At 36.3% G+C, this 23,280-nt stretch overlaps 1 protein-coding gene across 1 annotated transcript in view; it reads right to left on the reverse strand.

Moving 5' to 3' along the window:
* Positions 1 to 23,280, reverse strand: part of MIPOL1 (mirror-image polydactyly 1) — a 369,629-nt gene that overhangs the window by 233,954 nt on the left and 112,395 nt on the right. Inside the window, exon 8 of the mRNA XM_006835500.1 lies at positions 14,859 to 14,966. Coding sequence (XP_006835563.1) covers positions 14,859 to 14,966 — 108 coding nt within the window. The remainder of the gene's footprint in view (positions 1 to 14,858; positions 14,967 to 23,280) is intronic.

Genomic DNA, 23,280 nt, shown 5'->3' on the forward strand with positions numbered 1-23,280 from the left:
GAGATGAGTGAGTGCCTCCTGTGCTGCCTCACTTTCTTGAAAGATTTCAATTTTTATTCCATCAATTCCTGGTGCCTTGTTCTTTGCCACTTCCTTCAATGCACCTTGAACTTCCTCCTTCAGTATCATTGACTCTTGAAACGTTGAACATTACCATTTCCTTTTGGTACAGTGACTCTGTGTATTCCTACCATGTTCTCTTGATGCTTTCTACATCATTCAATCATTTTGCCCAGAGACTCTTTCAATAATGAAAGTCAAGGTTTGAATTTTTTCTTCAGTTGAATTTGAGGAAAATTCATTAACGATCTGCAATATGCAGATGATACAACCTTGCTTGCTGAAAGTGAAGACTTAAAATACTTACTGATGAAGTTCAAAGAATATAGCATAAAGTATGGACTGCATATCAATGTAAAAAAAACCAAAAATCCTCACAACTGAACGAATAAATAACATCATGATGGATGGAGACTAGACAGAAGATGTCAAAGACCTCATTTTAATTGGATCCACAATCAACAGTTATGGAAGCTGAGGCTAAGAAATTGAAGGACATACTGCATTAGACAAACATGCTGCCCAAGACCTCTTTAAAGTGTTAAAGAGCAAACATATCAGTGAGCCTGGCTCAAGCTATGGCAATTTAAATTGCTTCACATGCATGTGAAAGTGGAGCAATGCATAAGGAAGCTCTTAAAAGAATGGTTGCATCTGAATTAGCTTTACAAAAGAATACTGGAAGTATTGTGAACTGCCAGGATAACAATGAAATCTGTGTTAGAAGTACAGCCTGAATTCTCCTTAGAAGAAATGATAGTGTGACCTCATCTCTCACACTTCACACATGTTATCAGAAGGAAACCAGTTCCTGGAGAAAGACATCATGCTTGGTTCAGAGGAGAGTCAGAGAAAAACAGGATGACCCTGAAGGAGACAGACTGGAACACTGGCAGCACCAAAGGGCTCAAGCATAACAAAAATTGTGAAGTTGGCACAGTGTTTTGTTCTGTTGTTCATAGGCTAGCTATGAGTTGGCACCTACCAACAACAACCACAAATGTATGGTAATCAAGACAATGTGGAATTGGCATAAAATAAATAAATAAATAAATAACACTGAGACAACAAAACTAAACTTTTATCTGGAATCTATAATGAACTGTAGAATTCAACAATAACAAAGTTTTTTACTGAATAACAAAAACAAAATACTATTGTTATTGTTGTGAAGTACCAAAGAGTCAGTTCTGACTCACAGCAACCCTCTACAGGGTTTCCCAGGAGCAGCTGGTGGAACTACCAACCTTTGGATAAAACCAACTTTGCAGTCCTGTGCATTAACCCACAGAGCCACACCAGGGCTCCAAATAATATTCAAGGGATTAAAAACAGCGATAAATGCAACTGAGAGTCCTGTAACATTTCAGAGATAGGAATTAGAATTCAACCTTGAAGAACAGATTATTTGTTGTTATTGTTGTTAGGTGCCATCAAGTTGGTACCGACTCATAGTGACTCTTTGCACAACAGAACAAAACACTGACCGATCTTGGGCCAACCTCACAACCATTGCCATGCTTGAGCCCATTGATGCTGCCACTTTGCCAATCCATCTCGCTTAAGGTCTTCCTCTTTTTCTCTGACCCTCCATCTTACCAAACATGATATCTTTCTCCATTGACTGGTCCCTCCTGACAATACGTCTGAAGTATGAGAGATGAAGTTTGGCCATCCTGGCCTCCAAGGAGCACTCTGGCTGCACTTCTTCCAACACATATCTGTTGGTTCTTTTGGCAGCCCATGGCACTTTGAATATTCTCCTCCAACACCATAACTCAAAAGCATCAATTCGTCTAAGGTCTTCCTTATTCACTGTTCAGCTTTCACATGCATATGAGGTTATTGAAAATACCATGGCTTGGGTCAGGCGTACCTTAGTCCTCAAACTGACATCTTTGCTCTTCAACGCTTTAAAAAGGGCTTGTTAATCAGATTTGCCTAATGCAATACGTCATCTGATTTTTTGACTGCTGCTTCCCTGAGTGTTGATAGCTGATCCAAGAAGAATGAAGTCCTTGACCACTTCAATCTTTTCTCCGTTGATAAGAATGTTGTTTATTGGTCCAGTGGTAAGGATTTTTGTTTTCTTTACATTGAGATGCAATCCATACCAAAGGCTGTGCTCTTTGATCTTCATCAGTAAATATTTTAAGTCCTCTTCACTTTCAGCAAGCAAGGCTATATCATCTGCATATCACAGGTTGTTAATGAGTCTTCCTCCAATCTGGATGCCACATTTTTCTTCATATAACCCAGCTTCTCAGATTATTTGCTCAGCATACAGGTTCAATAAGTATGATAAAACAGATTATAGGTCAGTCTAAATAATTTCTTAACAGAAGCAAAGTTGGAAGGAAGAAAAGAATACAACACATTTAGGAAACTTTAAGTCGTTTGGGAGATGTTGGGATTTACTGAAACAAAAGATAGAGAATGCTGTGTGTGTTTTTTTTTTGTTTTTTTTAAGACAGGCTGAAACGATAGCGTGAAGTCTACATTCCATATTTCAGAGGTTTGGCAATATTCTGTATGTAATAGGAAGCAATTGAAGATTTTTAGTTATATACCATTATTTCAAAGGAGCCCTGGTTGAGTAGTGGGTTATGAGTTGGGCTAGCTGCAAGGTCAGTAATTTGAATCTACCAGCTGTTCCGCAGGAGAAAGATGAGGCTTTTTGCTCCCATAATGATTTACAGCCCCGGGAACCCTGTACAGGGTTGCTGTGAGTTGGAACTGACTCTATTACACAATCATCACCACCACGCCTTCATTCTTGCTCTAACAGTGATTTTCTTGCTATATGTTTCACTCCTTATTTATTGCTCTTAACATATTTGGTCTTATGCTATTATTGCTGTTGAGAATTCAGTGAGTGATTTCTGTGTAAATGATATAACTTTTATATCTACTTGCTTTTAAGAGCTTCTCTTTAACATCACTGTTTTGCAAGCTGTTTCACTGATCCCACTTGGGATTCAATTAAGAGTCCTAGACTTGAGGTTTGGTAGTCTCTTGACAATTCTGAATGATTCTTGGTAATTATTTCTCCACATTTCACGGTTTCAAACCTTTCCCCTGTATTACATCCCTCTGGAACTCTTGAGTAGATTTATTTCAGATATTTTTCACTGTATCTTTTGTAACTTTTAATATCTCTTTTATAGTTCTCTCTCGTTTAGTTTCTTTGGGCTGTATTTATATGCTTGCTGTAGATATAGCTTCCTAATACTTTCTTTAATTGGATAATCTTTGCTGCTCAGCTTATTTTCCCTATCTTTAATGCTAATTATTTTTATTTTTACATTCCAGAAGTTCAACCTAATTCTTTTTTTTTTATCTGAATGATTCCTTTTATAGTTTAACTGCTCATATTTTCAAGTCTTTTTTCTTCAAATGTTACATACACTGATGTTATATATTTTATATGGTTTATGTGTTTTCAGATTTATTTTTCTGTAAGCTCAAGGTCCTTGAAACTCTACCTACAAGATTTATTTGAGGCCTGATCAGCATTGGATTGCAAACCACAGGTCAGCAGTTTAAACCCACCAGGGACTTCTCACAAATCCTATACAAGGTCGCTATAAGTCGGAGTCGGCTGGGTGGCACTTAACAACAACAAATGTGAAGGCAATTTGCTTTGGTCACTTGTCTTTGGACCGATCCAAGGCAAGAACACATTAAATTAAGTCCTCAGCTTTTAAAATCATGTAAGTAGCAAGAAAGCAAAGCATCTGTAAGCTTCGAAGCCTAAACCCTTGTAGACTCTGTATGTCTTACTGGCAAAAAGAAAGGCTGAGAAAGTACTGAACTTTAAAAAATTTTTTTAGCTTCTATAGCTCTAGTAGAGTAGTGGTTACGAATCGGGCTGTGAACCTCAAAGTCAGCAGTTCGAAACTACCAGCTGTTCCGCGGGAGAAAGATGAGGCTTTCTGCTCCTGTAAAGAGTTACAGCCTCTGAAACCCTGTACAGGGTCGCTGTGAGTTGGAACTGACTCCACAGCACATAACCACCACCACCACCACCAAAGCAAAGATAAGTACAGGGGAAAAGAATTGAGTTATATAGTTAATAGTGTCTGCCTTAGTTTATGCCTTCTTATCAGGAAGAAAACAAAACTTGTTGTCATTGTTAGGTGCAATCAAGTAAACTTTGACTCATAAGGACCCTATGTATAACAGAACAAAACACTGTCTGGTCCTGCATCCTTACCTTTGAGCCCATTCCTGCAGCCATGATGGCAATCCATTTCATTGAGGTTTTACACTGATTTTTAACTTTACCCAGCATGATGTCACTCTTCAGCAACTGGTCCTTTCTGATAATATGTCCAATGTATATAAGATGAAGTTTTGCTAAGGAGCATTCTGGGTATACTTCTTCCAGGATAGACTTATTCATGCATTCTTTTGGCAGTCCAGCCAATTTTCTTTGCCAACACCATAATTCAAAGCATCAATTCTTTTTATTCCTTATTCACTGACCAGCTTTTGCATGCATATAAAAAGGAGCTCTGGTAGCTTAGTGGTTACAAATCGGGCTGTGAACCACAAGGTCAGTAGTTCGAAACTACCAGCTGTTCCGTGGGAGAAAGATGAGGCGTTCTGCTCCCGTAAAGATTTACAGCCTCAGAAACCCTGTACAGGGTCGCTATGAGTCGGAACTGACTCCACGGCACATAACAACAACAACAAGACAAGTGAAAACACCATGACTTGGGTTGGGCACACCTTAGTTTTCACAACTTTGCTTTTTAACACTACGAAGAGATCTTTTGCAGCAGATTTGCCCAATGCATTGTACTGTTTGCTTTCTTGACTACTGATTCCATGAGTTGTAGATCCAAGTAAAATGAATCCTTGACAACTTCAATATCTTCTCCTTTTACCATGTTACTTATTGGTATAGTTGTGAATTGTGAAACAAATTAGTGATCTGGTTTTAAGTTTCTGACATAATGAAACATTAAAATATGCAAGCTATTGTTGCCGTTGTTAAGTGCCATTAAGTTGGATCTGACTCATATCAACCCTGTACAGGGTTTTCTGAGAAGCAGCTGGTGGGTTTGAGCTGCTGACTTTGTGGTCCACAGCCCAGTGCTGATCCTACAGTGCCACACCAGGAATCCAAGATATGCAAATGGAGGGGCAGAAATGGTAGTCATTAGGAAGGACATAAAGGGTAAGTAATTTCATAGAAATATATGAGACTGAAAAGAGACATGCATGTCAACAATAAAAGAAAAAGGGACTAATCTCATTGCCTAGGGAAACATTTCTATGTTAGGGTAGGAGTTATAGCAATCAAGAATACAGAATAATCAAGCAAGAAAAAATGATGAGGATGTGGCAAAATAGAACTATAAGCATACCTTGCAGATATTGCAGGTTCAGTTTCAGACCACCACAATGAAACAAATTTGGCACTAAATAAAGCAAGTCACATGAATTTTTTTAAAATTTCCTAGAGCATGTAAGGAGTCCTGGTGTGATGCTGCAGGACAAGCACTGGGCTGCTAACTGCAAGGTCAGGGTTCAGGCTCCCCAAACACTCCTCACAAACTCTACACAGGGTCTATGAGTTGGAACAGATTCGACAGCTCTTAACAACAACAGTACATGCAAAAGTTACGTTTGCACTATAATGTAATCTGTTAAGTTTCAAAACAACATTATGAAAAAGTTTGAAATGTGGTGAGAATGATCAAAATGTGATCCAGAGACACAAATTGAGAACATTCTGTCGGGAAAAAGGCCCTGACAGACTTGTCACACACCTTCAGTTTGTCAAAGACATAGTATCTACGAAGCTCAATAAAGTGAAGCACACCTCAATGACTTAAATCTGCAAAGGAAACTGTTTCATGAGGGAGGAGGTCAACAAGATTGCAGTGTGCTGGAGTTACTCTGATTGGGATCTTGGGTAGGGTGATGAATGATAGGTATTACAGGTTTAACCATCAGAAGCCTCTTATAATGGATGAAAGAATAGCTTTCAATGGAATGTCAGTGGAGAAGTCTGTTTGTAGGAGGTTAAAGATTATGTGATAAGGAAAGCAAATGAATAAATATTTATTATAAAATATGTATCACAAAAATCTTGGAAAGACATCTTCCAAATATGAATCATTACTGGTTATACTGTCTGCAATCTTTCTGTGTTTCCTTGTTAAGTAGACCAATAGGGTCACTTCTAGATAATAACTATACTCAATAATTCCCGCACACACATTAAATCATTAAAAATTAAAACACACGGAATAAGGAAGGAAAGGTGGTGAATATTACATTTTGTATAAAACCTGATGATGGACCATTTACGATTAATATAAATTTACTTAAAACACATTGTTGTTGTTGTTGTTAAGTGCCGTCGAGTCGGTTCCGACCCATAGCGACCCTGTATAGGGTTTCCGAGGGTGTAAATCTTTACGGGAGTAGAAAGCCTCATCTTTCTCCCGTGGAGCGACTGGTAGTTTCGAACTGCTGACCTTAAGGTTCACAGCCCGATTCGTAACCACTACGCTACATTAGATGTCTAAAAATTGGTTTCAATCTAGTTAAATAAAAAAATAAATGAATTTCTTTTTTAAATTAACACTTAGGGTATATACCAGTGTCAGTATAAATTCAGTCCGTCATCTTATGTGTACCACTATATTTTATATCAGGAGTCCTGGTGTGGTACTGCAGGATAAAGTACTCGACCCCAAGGTCAGTTTGAACCACATGAAGCTCATGAAATAGCTGATAATAAATTGTTACATATTACAGAAATTGCCTCTAGAAATGTACAGTTAAAAAGTTCTTATACATAATTTAATTAATAAAATAATAAAGTCCACAGACATAATGTAAAAATAATCAGCAATCCATAATCTTTCTTTCTCATTTATAGCTCTAGCCTATCTACAAAATCAAGGATCCCTGGTAGCATAATGGTGCTAACCACAAGGTCAGCAGTTCAAATTCACAAGCTATTCCTTATGAGAAAGATGAAGCTTTCTGCTTCTGTAAAGATTGGCAGCCTCAGAAACCCTGATATAAATCAGAACTGAGTCTACAGCATACCACCACCACCATTTATAAAGTCAAGAGAAAAAAGGAGACATATTAAATAATAACAACAGAGTTATTATAAGCTCATCACTGAGAATTTAAAAATTAAGCTAACTATATTTTATGGAAAACCTTGACTTCTACCAAACATCACACTTTCTGGATGGAGTAAACAGATTTTCCACAACCAAATGTCACTATTTTCCTCAATCTTGGAAGATAATCCTGGTTTAGGAAATTATGTTGCCAAGTCCATGACAATCTTCCCTAAGCTGCAAGAAAAATGTAGTTTAAGACCAAAAAGTAAAATGCAATTTCCTTAATAGCATCTTTTCTTAATAGATCTTTGCTTACTGTACAGTAACAACAGGAACCTTTTCTGGTTCCTATGGGAATATGTGTATTTGTGTGTGTATATGATGTTTTTGTTGTTAGGTGTTGTCGAGTTGGTACCAACTCATAGCGGCCTTCTGCACAATAGAATGAAACATTGCCCAGTTCTGTATTCACTGTCTAACTTTCAAATGTATATGAGGTTATTGAAAATACCATGTCTTGGGTCAGGTGCACCTTAGTTCTCAAACTGACATTTTTACTCTTGAACACTTAAGAGAAGTCTTGTGCAGCAGATTTGCCTAATGCAATGCATTATATGATTTCTTGACTGCTGCTTCCATGAGTGCTGATTGTGTGTCCGAGCAAAATGAAGTCTTTGATTACTTCAATCTTTTCTCCATTTACATGGCTGTTATTTATTAGTCCAGTATGGGTTTTTTATTTTCTTTACACTGAGGTTCAACCTATATGGAAGGCTATGATCTTTGATCTTCATCAGTGTGTATTCTATTTCAGCTGACCTTCCAGACCTCTTCACTTCTAGTAAGCAATGCTGTATCATCTGCATATCACAGATTATTAATGAGTCTTCCTCCAATCCTGATGACAAACTCTTCTTCATATAATAAGTTTCTCAGATAGTTGCTCAAAATACAGACAGAATATGTATGGTAAAATATTGTGATTCAGAAACACACCTTTCCTGATTTTAAATCATTTAGTATCCCCTGTAATTTTGAATAACTGCCTCTTGGTCTATAAACAGTTCTTCATGAGTGCTTTAAGTGTTCTGGAATACCTATTCTTCGCTATGTTAATCATCATCCAGACAGTTGAAAGCCTTCACTAGCCAATAAAATGCAAGTAAACATCTTTCTGGTATTCTCTTCTTTAAGCCAAGATTCATTTGAAGTCAGCAATTATATCCCTCTTTACACATCCTCATCTGAATCCAGCTTGAACCTCTGGCAGTTCCTTAGCAATGTACTGTGACGGCTGGTTTTGAATTATCTGTAGTAAAATTTTACTTGCTTGTGATATTGATGATATTGTCTGATGATTTCCTCATTCTGTTAGATCACCTCTCCTTGGAATGGGCACAAATGTTTCTCTTCTAATCAGATGCCCAAGTAGCTGTTTTCCAAATATCTTGGCATAGATGAGTGAGTGCCTCCAGTGACTACGTCAGTTAGTTGAAATTTTTCATTTCACATTCTATCATTCCCAGGGCCTTGTTCGTTGTCAATGCCTTCAATGCAGCTTGGACCTCTTCCTTCAGTGCCATTGATTCTTGATCATATGCAATTTTTTGCAAATGTTGAACAGCAATCATTTCTGTTTAGGACAACAATTATATATACTCCTTTCATCTTCTTTAGATGCTTTCTGCATCACTCAATATTTTGCCCAGAGAATCCTTCAGTGTTTCAAGTTGAGGCTTGAATTTTTTCTTGAGTACTTTCAGCTTCAAAAATGATGAGTGAGTTATTCCCTTTAGGTTTTCTAACTCCAAGTCTTTCACATTTCATTATAATATTTGACATTGTCTTCATGATCTGTCCTTTGATATTTCCTGACCAGCTCTTGAGGTATGCTCAAGGTCATATTTTGGCTTTTATGGACTTGTTTTAATATCTGGAGGGTCACCCAAGGTGTGCAGATTTCAGCTGACCTTCCAGACTAAGACAGACGAGGGAGGAATACTACTTCTGAATGCTTAGCCACTGAAAACCTTATGGATAGCAATGGGACACTTTCGGATAGCAGCGGAATATTTTTTTTTTTTAGTGTTTTATTGTGAATTATATGATAGTTTACATGGTAGAACATTAATTTTACACTCATTCTATCGTACATCGTATCATTGCCATGGTTATAATTCTCACCATGCATCATCAACCAACCAAAGGATATACCCTGCAAGCCTGCCCCCTACACTATTCTACACTATTCCCTCCCCCGCCCCCCCAGTCTTCAGCACACAGTCGCTCTCCCTCTCTGGATCTAAAGTCCCCAGCTGCTCCATCGCTCCACGTCATTATCTCTGCCGCCATCTCAGGCATCACTGCTTCTCTAGGTAGGATCCTGCTCTCAGCTCTTCTCCGTTGATGGTCCTAGGGACCTCCGCTCCTAGACTGGAAATTTATTCCCTCCCTTCCTTACTATAAAACGTCTACCTTTACATTTCCAACCTTCACAATCAGTCCTAATCACAATTATTCACTATTGTATCACAAGAGACCCATCAGCAGCAGAATATTTTATATTGAAACATTATGAAGAGCACGCACCAGATTACTATCAGATATAGTGTGGGAAGATGAACCCTTCAGGTTGGAAGATGAGTCCCTCAAAATATAACTGGGGAAAAGCTGTGTCCTCAAAGCAGAGTTTACCACAATGACATGTATGGAGTAATGCTTTCAAGACCTTCGTTTGTTGATGGGGCACAACTCAAAGTGAGGAGAAACAGTTGCACACATCCATTAATAAGTGGAACATGGAATTAACAAAATATGAATCTAGGAAGATTGGAAGTTGTCAAAATTGAAATGGAATGCATTAAAGCGATATCCTAGGCATTAATGAGCTGAAATGGACTGATATTGGCCATTTTGAATCTGAAAATTACATGGTTTACTATTCCAGGAAAGACTAATTGAAGAGGAGTTTTAAAAAAAAACAAACATATCAAGATCAGTCATGAAATACATCGCTGTCTGTGATAGGATAATATCCATATGCCTACAAGGAAGAACAGTTAATACCACTATTATTCAAATTTGTACACCAACAACTTAAGCTAGTGATGATGAAATTCAAATGTTCTGCCAACATCTTCAGTTTGAAATTGATCAAATATGCAAGCAAGATGTATTGATAATTATTAGCGACTGGAATGCAAATGTTGGAAACAAAGAGGAACATATGGCCTTGGTGACAGAAATGATGCTAGAGATCACACGATAGAATTTTGAAACACCAATGACTTCCTCATTGCAAATACCATGTGTAAACAACATAAAAGACAACTATGCACATGGACCTCACCAGATGGAATACATAAAAATCAAACTGAGTACATCTGTGGAAAGAGATGGTGGAAAAGCTCCATATCATTTTGTCCATTGAATCCTTCAATATTGTGAATCAGGGGTTGAATTTATTCTTCAGTTTTTTCAACTTGAGAGATGTTGATCATGTTCTCTTTTGCTTTTCTAACTCGGCATCTTGTAAATTTCATTGTAATATTTTACTTTGTATTCTCAAATTGTCCTTCGAAATTTTTTATTCAGCTCTTTTACTTCCTCATCTTTTTTTCCATTTGCTTTCACATCTCTACTATAGTGAGCATGCTTCTGAGTTTCTTCTGACATTCTTTTTGATCTATTCTTTTTTTCTTGTCTTTTTAATGACATTTTGCTTTCTTCCTGTATGATGTTCCTGATGCCATCCCACAGATCTTCTGGTGTTTGGTCATTAGCATCTAATGAATCAAATCTGTTTTTGAGATGGTCAATAGATATAGGTGAGATGTTGAAGATCATATTTTGGGTTTCATGGACTTGTTTTAATTTGATTAAGCTTCAGCCTGAATGTGCAAATGACCAATTGACATTTTGTTTCACAGTCTGCCTGTGGCCTACTACATTTGATGATACTGAGTTCTTCTACTGTCCCTTCCCTCAGATATAGTCTACTTGATTCTTATGTATTCCATTTGGTGAGGCCCAAGAATATAGTTGCCTTTTATGCTGTTTAAAAAGACAGTTTCGATGAATAACTAATTGGTCTTGCAAAACCCTATCATGCTATCTCCAGCATCTTTTCTATCACCAAGGCCATAAATTTCCAACTACTAATCTTTCCTCCTTGTTTCTAGCCCCCACATAGCAGTCACCAGCAATTATCAATGCATCTTGATTACATGTTTCATTTATTTAATTCAATTTCATCATCACTGGCTTTAGTACATGGTACATATATTTGCATAACAGTGGTATTAACTGGTCTTCCTTGTAGGCCTATGAATATTATTCTTTCACAGACAGAACTGTACTTCAAGACAGATCTTGAAATGTTTTTTTGATGATGAATACAACTCCATTCCTCTTCAATTTGTCATCACCATAATAGTAAATCATATGATTGTCAGACTCAAAATGGTTGATACCAGCCCATTTCAGCTCACTAATGCCTAGGATGTCAATCTTTATGTATTCCATTTTCATTTTTGATGACTTCCAATTTTCCTATTTTCATACTTTGTAAATTCTACATTCTGATTATTAATGGATGTTTGCAGCTGTTTGTCCTCATTTCTAGTTGTGTCCCTTCAGCAAATGGTGGTCTTGAACATTTACTCTGTTTGCATCATCATGGTGACCTCTACTTGGAGTAGTCAGCTCATCACCAGTCATATTTTGAGCACCTGCCAACCTGAAATACTTGTCTTCTGGCACTATATCTGACAATGTTCCACTGCTGTTCATAAGGCAGAAATAGTCTGCTTCTCCTTCTTCCTAGTCTGCCTTGTCTGAAAATTCAGTTGAGACCTCTTCATCTTAAGTTATCCCTGCTAGTATTTAAAATCCCAGGGGTATAACGTCCAGTATCACAGCAACACTTAAGCCACCACAGTACGACAAGCTGATATGATGGATCAGTGGTGGGATATATATTTGTCTTCTATGTGGCTTGGGTTTGGCAGATAGTAATACCAAAAAAGTGAAGTCTGACTGGTAACAAGATAAGTTTTAATGATAGCATTAACAAGACCTACTGATGTGGATTATGAGGGAAAACAAGAATGAAGGATAGTCCATTTCCTAAAATGAAAAAACAGTGGTTGAAAAACCAAAACAAGGGCCACGGAATATAAAAAATAAGAATCAAGAATTATATTTGATACCTGTTAAGTATGAGATACCTTTTAAGTACCCAAATGAAAATGATAAATGGCCAATTAGATATATGAATCTGATGCTTAGGGAAGAGATTAGAAATGGAAATTTGAGTCATCAAATCCAGAGTTGGTATTTAGAACCATAAGACTGGTTGAAATCACTAGAAAGTGAGGGAAGGTAGAGAAACTAAATGATAAGTGTTTGAACTCTTTGTTTGTACTTAGAGAAAAAGAAATTTACTTAATACTAAGAAAAACTGTCCAGCATTATTTGCATTACAACAAATATTAAAAATATATTATATTGGGTCTATTCATCATGAAAATATTTAAAACAGATAAATTATATATAATTTTCAGACTATAAGAATATGAGACAAAGGATTTTTTATAAAGTTTAGGCTAGAAGAATTTTGCAGGAGAGTAAATTTTAATTTAAAAGATTTATTTTATAACATGATGATAGTACTTCCATTTAAAGGCCAAATGTTTAGCAATATAATAAAAATAATATGAAATATGTAACATTTAAAAATTCTGAAGCCTATGCAGTATAGAATTTGTGGTGTTGCTGGGTTTTTTAGTTAGTGAATGAGTCTTGTCTACCACCATTACTGATATGTCATCATGATCAAAATGGCTTAAGTAAAAACAACAACAATTCAAAATAAACAACAAAAAAGAACAAATCAGAGTATTTGATTCTACATTGTTACTCACTCATGCTATTTCAAGGAGTAAAACAGAGTACAGTGTCTTTGTACAATAACCACTGTACAAGGCTAGCGATTTGAGCCCACCAACAATTCCCTGGGAAAAGATGAGGCTTTCTACTCCTGCAGAGAAGTACAGTCTCAAACCCCTATACAGGGTTCCTATGAGTCAGAACCAATTCAACAACATTTAAAAACAACACAACAATTCATCATGACTTAGGCAATAATTTTCATGAAGAAAAAAAAAAAATCATCAAAAAAAGATAAATATTGAGTTAGTGAAAAGACTTTATTGAGAGTTGAAAATCTGGCTAACTTGCAACGTGACTGAAAAGAAATATGATTCAAGCATATGACATATATTTCTTATGAATATTAATATAAGTGAAATTGGGAATAACAAAGATCTTAGGGTAAATGTCTTGTAAAATAATCAAGAGTCAGAAAATATAAGCAATAGACATGAAACTTCAAATTATTATTTTTTAGTTCCAATTAGTACTGACATTATACCACAGTTAATCAAATGATAATTTACTGAGAGGCCCAGTAAGATAATCCTTATGTTTGACAACTATATTTTCTGAATTATTCTCCCAATAATTAAAACAAAATGAATTTAGTTTTCAAAGACTGATATATAAAGGCATCCCAAAAGTCTAGTTTACTCATAACTTCCATTTATCTGTATCTTTGTTCATTCTGTACAAAAAAAACTAAGACATACTCTCAGGGTATAAGATTTAAATTTAGTTTTTTTTGTTTGTTAAATGAACTAAAGACATACATTTTAGTAGATAGGGATCTTAGAAGAGGAAAACAGACTTTTTCATAAAAGAAGTTTTTAACAAGGGAAATTACATATTTATTTTCCTCTCTAGACCCACTTAACAGATCAAAATGGCTTGAGTAAAAACAACAACAAAAAAACCCCACAACAATTTAAAATAAACTATAAATAAAGGATATTTGATTCTACACTGTTATTCACTCATATGTGCATTTATCAAATAAATAGAATTCATTACCAAAAAAAGGATAACAAAGTAAAAAACATCTTAGAAATTTAAAAAAAAGCACAATTAGTAAAATTGAAATTATGGCCTTTTTTCTGTGGTTAATGGATCTATAGAACAATAAGATACAACTTCTTGCCATGAATGTAAACGTTCTTTTCAAGTTATCTTTCATAATATATTTTGCTATAAGTAACATTCTAAGTACTCTTTCAATTCAAATACCCTTTTCAAAAAGCATCAGTTCTGTGTTGTTGCTGTTGTTAAGAACCGTGGAGTCAGTTCGGACTCAAAGCGCCCCTGTAAAGGGTTTCCAAGGATAAGCTGGTAGATTTGAACTGCCGACCTTGTGGTTGGCAGTCCAGTGCCTTGGCTTACTGATATTACAAGTAATTTTTTTAATAACTGTAAAAATTACTGTTGAAAAAAAGGCCTGTGATATTTTTTCCTTTAAATGTAGTCAGTTTTAATTAACTCTAAATATAATTGTAATATATTATAAAAACAAATTTTGAATGAACATGAACAAAATTATGGCACAACTACTCAAAATTCAAAAAATATGTTGTTTTCATGTACACATACACGAAATAAAATAATACCATAACAGAAGGGTGCTGTATCTGTGTTTAAAGAAGGAGTTGTTGGCAAACACCACAGCTCACTTCTGCTGAAATGTACACAACTGATATATGCAGCACAGAAAGCTGGCACCAAGGGCTTACAACCTTAATTTGCCTGCAAGAAGGAACGGAGATTTACCTTCAGAGCACGTTCCTGATTGTTTTCAGCAGTCAGATGTCTCATGTTGTTTGCTGAAGTCTGGTTCTGCTCTTTCAGATGATGAAGCTCCTTCTCCAGCCGTTTGCACTGCCACAGGGGAAGAATCCCATTAAGTAAAGGAGTTATAGCATTTTTTTTTTTCCACCAAGCCACATGAATTAATGTAAATACTATTATTGCATTCTCCTAAAAGACAAGGTATCTTTTTCAACAAGAATATTAAGTTAAAAGTAATGCTGAGTACAAACTAAGTATTGTTTATACATTACTCAGTGTAATATAGTATTCTGGGAATTCATTTGTAATTTTCAATTAGTCTTTTACTAAACATTACTCGATAAACAACAAAATACTTATTTTTTAAAAATCAAGGTCAACACATGTTTTAAATTATTTTTTTCATGAAGTAATTTTTTTATTGTAAATCTGTTGTCTGAATAAAGCATGCTCCTAATCATACTTTCAAAAATCATTGAATTTTAAAGAAACTATGACCGTCTATGTACGATTCGATGGCACCTAACAACAATGACCATCTATGACAAAATTGTATTTTTTTTTTAAATTATCAAAAAGTGTAGGACTTTCCCAGATTCTCAGATTTTCCAGGATCTAGAAACAATTTTGTAGGGATAAGAAAGGTTATAGCCATAGAGTGCTACAAGATACATAAACAAATGAGGAAATGAATGCTTTCATTTCTTCTGTTTTGACTAAATCTTACTCTTAAGTAAAACAACAAGTAGTAACTAACATATAAAATTATTCTTTGACCTCCTTGGAAGATAAGAGAATAAATTATAAATAAAAGCATTGATGTGCTATTAGAGGCATCATTGTTTATAAACTATCGAAATATGCATTTTGACTGTAAGATCTCAATATACAAATTTCCATATAAATATGCAAAACATTCTACACAATGTTCACGGGGAGATCTACTGTAAATCAGAACAATATGAAGATGCAGGTAGAATCATCTAAAGGTAAAAGTGACTAAGCCTATCTTTCAGTAAAAAATTAAAAGCTCACAAGTTAATTAATTTATTTTTAAATTGGGATATTTAAATAACAAACAAGAAAACAAATATATTGATTTAAGATTTGGAGAAATGTTCTTTCTAGATTATTTCATGTATGACTATTTGTTATATTGAATAAAAATTATTACTTATGATGCAAGCAAGATGCAAATTTGTATTTCTTGGTATTTAATACTGGTCACATCTGCTCTGGACCTCTATAATATTATGGGGTCTATATATCACTATTTCTCAACCTCGAGTAATGTACAAATCCTTTCTAAAGAAAAAATTCCTTACCAGACTCCAGATACTTATGTAAATTATGTTGTTATTTATGTATAAATATAAAATTAAATTGAGTATCTATCTCTTGTGCATACACAACACAACTATAAGGCATATTTATAAAATATATAAAATAACTATAAAAATCAAGACATTTCAAATGAATTTCATATAGAAAAGGTTTACTGAAACTATATTGTACAAATATGATATAGTACTGATTTAATAAAGTAGCAGGTCCGTTCCCACTGCATCTTCATTCTACTGTGTGGTGTGACAATTTAATTCACCCATCACGTTTTTTCTTTTTGAACTATGCTAAACCTTTGACCTTTATTTGGAAGGGACAAGTGATTTATATATTAACTCTGTCTCTCAGTTCTTTTTTAGCCTTTAAGAATTAAAATATTTGGCCATATGCAACCTACATACAAGTGTGTTTAATGAAGGCACAAATTGTAAAGCACAGAAACGAGTAAGATGTGGGAGTAAACATCACAATCAAGATGCTGGATGTGATACGGTCAATCTAACAGAGATGGTTTCTCCTAGAATAATTGTCTACATTTTCATCAGTTTGAACACAAAGTTATTAAGAGTTGTTAATACAAAGTTATTATAGAAATAACTACAGAATTCAAAGGCAGTATATATAAACTTTGTAATGGGGTAAAAAAATGTTTCATGGGAAGATGACATCTCAGTTGGACTTGATTTGGGTGTATAATTTTAGAAGTTGAAAATGGAAAAGGAAGGAAGAATGAATACAAAAGAAAAGGAATAAAGGTGGAAACGTCAGTGGTTTTTCAGTGGAAGTAAGAAAGCTTACTCAAGAGCTTCCTCATCCCCTATTTTCTGTATCCTCCAGTCAAGTAGAAATGACCCATAGAAACTTCTTCCCTAATCACACATAGAACAAATAACTCACTTATTCTTACTCAAATACATGCTGAATTTATTTTCACTTAAAATATCTTTGAACTGAATTTAAAAAAAAAACAAACATGTTTTGTCAAAATATATATTTATAATTTACATTTAAGGTTTCTTTAGATTATTCAATTATATATTACTTCTTTTTTTGTTGTACTTGGAAAGCCTAACACACTTTCCACAACTGCATATTTACATATAGTTTCTTCTGGTTTCTTTTTTATTTTACTAAACTCTAAGTTTGAAATTTAAGGAGCTCTGGTAGCGTCGTGGTTACGAATTGGGCTGCTAACCTCAAGGTCGGGAGTTCGAAACTACCAGCTATTCCACGGGAGACATGAGGCTTTCTGCTCCCGTAAAGATTTACAGCCTCGGAAACCCTGTACAGGGTCGCTATGGGTCGGAATCGACTGGACAGCACTTAACAACAACAACAACCATTTTTAAATTTATTTTGAAACAAAAGGATTTAACAGATTATCTATGGTCCGGCTGTTGTTCTTAAGTGTTGTCAAGTCGGTTTCTATTCATAGTGACCCTGTATAGGGTTTCTGAAGGTATAAATCTTTGTGAGCACAGAAATCCTCATCTTTCTCCCATGAAGCAGTTAGTAGGCTTGAACCGCTGACCTTGTGGTTCACAGTCCAGTGCTTATCCTCTAGAGTTACCACATTCCAAAATGGACCAGTGGTGGTGTGTCGTGGAGTTGGTCCTGACCCATAGCGACCCTGTATAGGGTTTCCAAGGCTGTAAATGTTTACAGAAGCAGAAAGCCTCATCTTTCTCCTGCAGAGCAGCTGGTAGTCTCAAACAGCTGACCTTGAGATTAGCAGTCCAATTAATAACCACTATGCTACTGTTACTTTGTAATTTCATACACTATTTGATAGGTAAAGAAACCCTTAAACCTATATTGCATATTTTTATTTCTATTATCACCAATTAATTCTTTTTCATGCTTATTTTTAAAGTTTTAATATTAATTATCTTTGAAAACATACAAAATAGATGGGGAATAATATAACAAAACTTATGTTATTACTAATACTTCTTCAAGGTAAGCAAAATTTCCCCATTCTTCTAATATTCTCAAAAAATAAAATACTGGAACTACTTAACAAATTTCTCCCTTTCCAAATTCTATTATTATCTTTTTCTCCCTAAGGAACCACTACTTTAAGTGAATTTTTACTAACCAATATGCATTTATTAAGCACTTACTATGTGTGCCCTGCTTTGGTATTTTAGGATAAGCAATGGACTGACTTCTATAAAGGTTTACTGCCTCAGAAACCCAATGGAGTACTTGTACCGTCCTATGAATGAGAATCGACTTGGCAGCAGTGGGGCTGGATTGTTGTTTGTTTTCGCTTACTATGTAATAGGCTATCATGCTTTGGATATTCTGTCACGAAGAACCAGTTCACGGAAAAGGACATCATGCTTGGTACATTAGCAAAAGAGAAGAAGATCCTCAGTGAGATGGACTCACACAACAGCAACAACAATGGGAGCAAATACAACAACTGCAAGGATGGTGCCGGACCAGGCAGTGTTACCTTCCATTGTGCATAGGGTCACTAAGAGTCGGAAACAACTCAAAGACACCTAACAACAATGTTTTTGCGCAACTATAGATGGAAAGACTACAACATTTAGCTGAGTAGCTAAAGACACATGCCCGAAATATCGGTCTCTCTATGTGCAGAGGAAAGAAGAGTAATGGAAACTGAAGATACGTGGGATCATTTAGTCCAATGGACTCATGGAACAGCAGTCTCCATGACCTTCAGAGCAGACTAGCTGGTGACAGACTACTACTGCCAACTGATCTGAAATGGATCACATTAGAAAATCTTGGATAGAGTGGGAGAAAATGTGCATTAAAACCTCAAACTTATAAAAATAACCAGGCTTGTTGTTGTTGTTAAGTGCCGTCGAGTCGGTTCCGACCCACAGCGACCCTGTACAGGGTTTCCGAGGGTGTAAATCCTTACGGGAGTAGAAAGCCTCATCTTTCTCCCGCGGAGCGGCTGGTAGTTTCGAACAGCTGACCTTAAGGTTCGCAGCCCGATTCGTAACCACTACGCTACCAGAGCTCCTTACTTGGTCAGAAAAGAGATTAAAGGAATCTGTGACTACAGCCCTTGGCTACCCTTCAGGTCTGGAATTTGATTCACCTTTGTGGCTCAAGTTTCAGTCAAGCAGCAGATATGTATATATGGGGAACAACAACACTAGTAAGATAACTGCACCAGGGAATGGTCAAACATTCAAGATCAAAAGGGCAACATTTACCTAAGGACGAAGTTCAGAAGGATTGGGAAGGAAGGTGGAATCAAAATAAGAATCACAGAAAGGAAGTGGGATAACAGTTATTACATGGAGGGGACTGCAGTCATTGGCATGAAATGAAGTGTATGATTTGATTAACGTAAAACTGAGGATCTGCTCTGTAAACATGAACTCAATTCACAATAAAAAGTTTCAAGAAAAGAAAATTGAGTAAGTGTGGTATAAGGACACCTTGGTGTACACTTTTCTTGATTTAAAATTATCCAGCATCCCCTTGGTCTGTGTACAGGTTCCTCATGAACATAAGTAAGTATTCTGGAATACCCATTCTTCACAATGTTATCCATGGTATGTTAAGATCCACACAGTCAAATTGTCTGTGCATACTCAATAAAGTGATGTGGTGCTGTAGGGTAAGCACTGGAGTGCTAATCACAAGGTGACTAGTTCAAGCCAATCTCCTTGGAAACTCTATACAGGGTCACGATGAGTTGGAACCGACAGGACATTACTTAACAACAACACAACAGAAACATAATATCTTTCTGGTATTCTTTTCTTTGAGTCAAGATCTATCTAACGTCATAATTGATCCCACCAGTGCCTCTGAGGGACAAATGTAAGGCTTTCTGCTCCTGCAAAGAATTACAGCTTCAGAAACCCTGTAAGGGTTCCTCTAAGTCAAAACTTTCTCAAGATCATTTAACAAAAGATTTGACATCAGTAATGATATACCTAGTTCCATGTCATCTTCTGAATCTGCCTTGAATTTCTAGTAATTCCCTGTTGGTGTACTGCTGCAACCATTTTTAAAGTTAGCATGTGGGTTTAATTATTTTGTTGTATCATTTTTACATTCCATTGGGAAACCTTTCTTTGAAATGAGCACAGATACAGATCTCTTCCAATCACTTGGCCAAGTAGTTGTCTTCCAAATTTCTTGGTCTATCTATGCAAATGAGCACCTCTAGCGCTGCATCAGTTTATAGAAACATTTCAATTTGTATTCTATCTAGTTCTGAAGCCTTGATCTTTGCCTATGCTTTCAGTGCAGTTTGGCTTTTTCCTTCAATACCGTTGGTTCTTTTTTTTTTTTTTAAGTTTTTATTATAAATTATGTGTTAGTTTACATGGGTGAACACTATCTTTACACTCATCCTATCATATTTTGTTTCACTGCAATGCTCACAATACCCTGCATGCATCATCAAACAACCAAAGGGTACACCCCACACACCTGTCCATCCCGGCTGCAAGCACACAGCCCCTCTCTCTCTGTGAGACCAGAGTCCCCAGCTGCTCCTTCTGTCCACATCATCGTCTCTGCCTCCATCCCTAGTGTCATTGCCTCTCTGGACAAGGTCTGTCTCACACTTCACTTGATGGTTCCAGGGAACTCCTCCTTTTGTTAACAAACATTTATGTTTACCTTTCCAACACTCACTATCAGACCTGATAGCAGTCATTCCCTAATGAACCACAGGAGACCTTTTCCCCTCACCTTTTATCAACTCCACCCAGATGGGTTGAAAACAATTCAGTGGAAGTTCTACCTTTCCCTGTATTCTCTGGAGCTAGGTTCCCTATTGAAAGCTTGTAAGCCAGTCGCTTGTTGCCTTTGTATTCCCCCCATTTTGGGTACCCAATGGTTAAATTCCCCACCCCTGTAGACCAAGGGATGGGAGTACCAAGGGGTGGGAATGATCCTCACTGTAAAGAATTGTCTTCTCCTTTGTCATACTGTATCCACAAGCACAGGTCAAGTGCATCCACTGGTAGTGGTTAACTTTTTTTCATTTCCTCTTCTTTCTTCCTCTAGTCATGTTCTGATTATCCAGTCACTGATGTTAGGTCAAATGGGTACTATCTGTAACTGTGGGTGTTCTTGTGCATCTCCCCTCACTTCATATCAGCTGGATGCCTCGTACTCTGTTCTAGTCATCTGGGGCCATGTCCCTGTCCCTGGGTCCAGGAGGGAGTCCCCAGGTCTTATCACACTGCTGGTTAACCAGGTCTAAATCCAGGTTAACAGGAGTCTATTGAATGTGGTCAGACTTAGTTCACAACTAAACAGCATTGCTGTTTGCCCCCCACTCCCCCTTATCGGTGACCAATGTGGTCAGCAGCAGGACCATACCCCTGCTAGTGTATCCCATTTGAGTTTCAGTGTTGGAAAGGGGTTTGCCTTGAGGGGACCTGACAACTTGCCTCCCTGGGGAACAGCTTGCTTGTTCTTGTAGTAGTCATTTGGACTGCTGTTATTGTTTTTTATTTTTCCTGCTGGTCTTTCTTTCAAGATTGTATCAGGTTATCTCCAGCAGCCATCATCCTGTGATTTCTATCACTAAAGTCATATTTTCCTACTACTAGTCCTCCCCTTTTTGTTTCCAACGTTTTCATTCCAATCCACATTAATTATCAATTCATGCTGATTACATGGTGGATCAATGTCAGACTGAAGAACTTAGTTGTTGTTGTTGTTGTGAAGAGCCATTGAGTTGGGTCTGACCCATAGTTGCCCTGCGTAGGGTTTCTGAGGAGCAACTGGTGAGCTTGAATTATCAACCTTTTGGTTCAAAGCAACTGTGCAGTCCAGCTCATTCACCCACAGCACCACACCAGGACTCCAAAGGAATTGGTAGAATTCTTCAATTTCATCATCATTAGGTTTAGTATTATTATTCAATTTTGGGTATTAGTGGTCTTCCTTGTAGGCTTATAGATATTTTCCTATCACAGACAGCATTGTATTTCAAGGTAAATCTTGAAATGCTCTTTGTGATGATGAATGTGAAGTCATTCTTCAATTTTTGTTACCAGCATAGCAAATTATATGGTTGTCTGATTCAAATACCAATCCATTTCAGCTCACTGATGCCTAGAACATAGATCTTTATGTGTTTCACTTCATTGTAAATGTCTTCCAATTTTCCTAGATTCATACCTCATATGTTCCATGTACCAATTATGAATGGCTGTTTGCAGCTGTTTCTTCTCATTTTGAATTGTGCCACATCAGCAGATGAAGGTATCAAAAGCATACCTCCATACTTGCCATTAAGATCAACTTTACTTTTGAGGAAGCAGCTCTTTCCTAGTTGTATATTGAGTGCCTTCCAACCTGAGGGACTCATCTTCTGGCACTATATCTGATAACATTTTGTGGCTATTCTTAAAGTTTTCAGTGGCTAGCCAACCATAAGCAGTCTGCTTCTCCTTCTGCCTAACCTGTCTTAATCAACAACACAACAGCATAAAAGTCATCACAGTACAACAAACTCATAGACAACTGGTGGACAAATGCACTAAAATTTGGAAATAACTTCTACAGATCAGCAAGACAAAAATAATGAACTTCATAGAAGAAAGAAACAAGAATAAAAACTGACATTCCATAAAGGAGAAAACACAAATATGAAAACTATTCAAATTAATTTGTTTTCAAGTAAAATGATGAGAGGTCATTTTTCCACTATCTAACTACATGAAGTATTAATGAAATTTTAGCTCAATTGGTACTCTCCTTTAACTGCTGATGAAAGTATATCCTGCAGCACAAATAGTAACTAGGCAACAAAACTGGGCACATATCCTATGACTCAGCAATTCCACTTCTGAGCAAATACATTAAGAAGGACACCCTAATGTGTATAAAAGAACATGCACAGAGAGGTATACTGCAACACTGTTAAAAGAAAGCGTGGAAGAAAAAAAATGGAATAAATAAAATGTAGTACATTAACAATATTACTGTACAGTAATCCAAGGGTACAAATTAGGTTTGCAAGTTTAAAAATACTGAATGGGAAAGGAAAAAACTATAGAAAATTTGTATATAAAACAAAATAATTAATTGTCTATGG

Source organism: Chrysochloris asiatica, unplaced genomic scaffold (genome assembly GCF_000296735.1).
Source record: "Chrysochloris asiatica unplaced genomic scaffold, ChrAsi1.0 scaffold00017, whole genome shotgun sequence".
Taxonomy (NCBI): Eukaryota; Metazoa; Chordata; class Mammalia; order Afrosoricida; family Chrysochloridae; genus Chrysochloris; species Chrysochloris asiatica.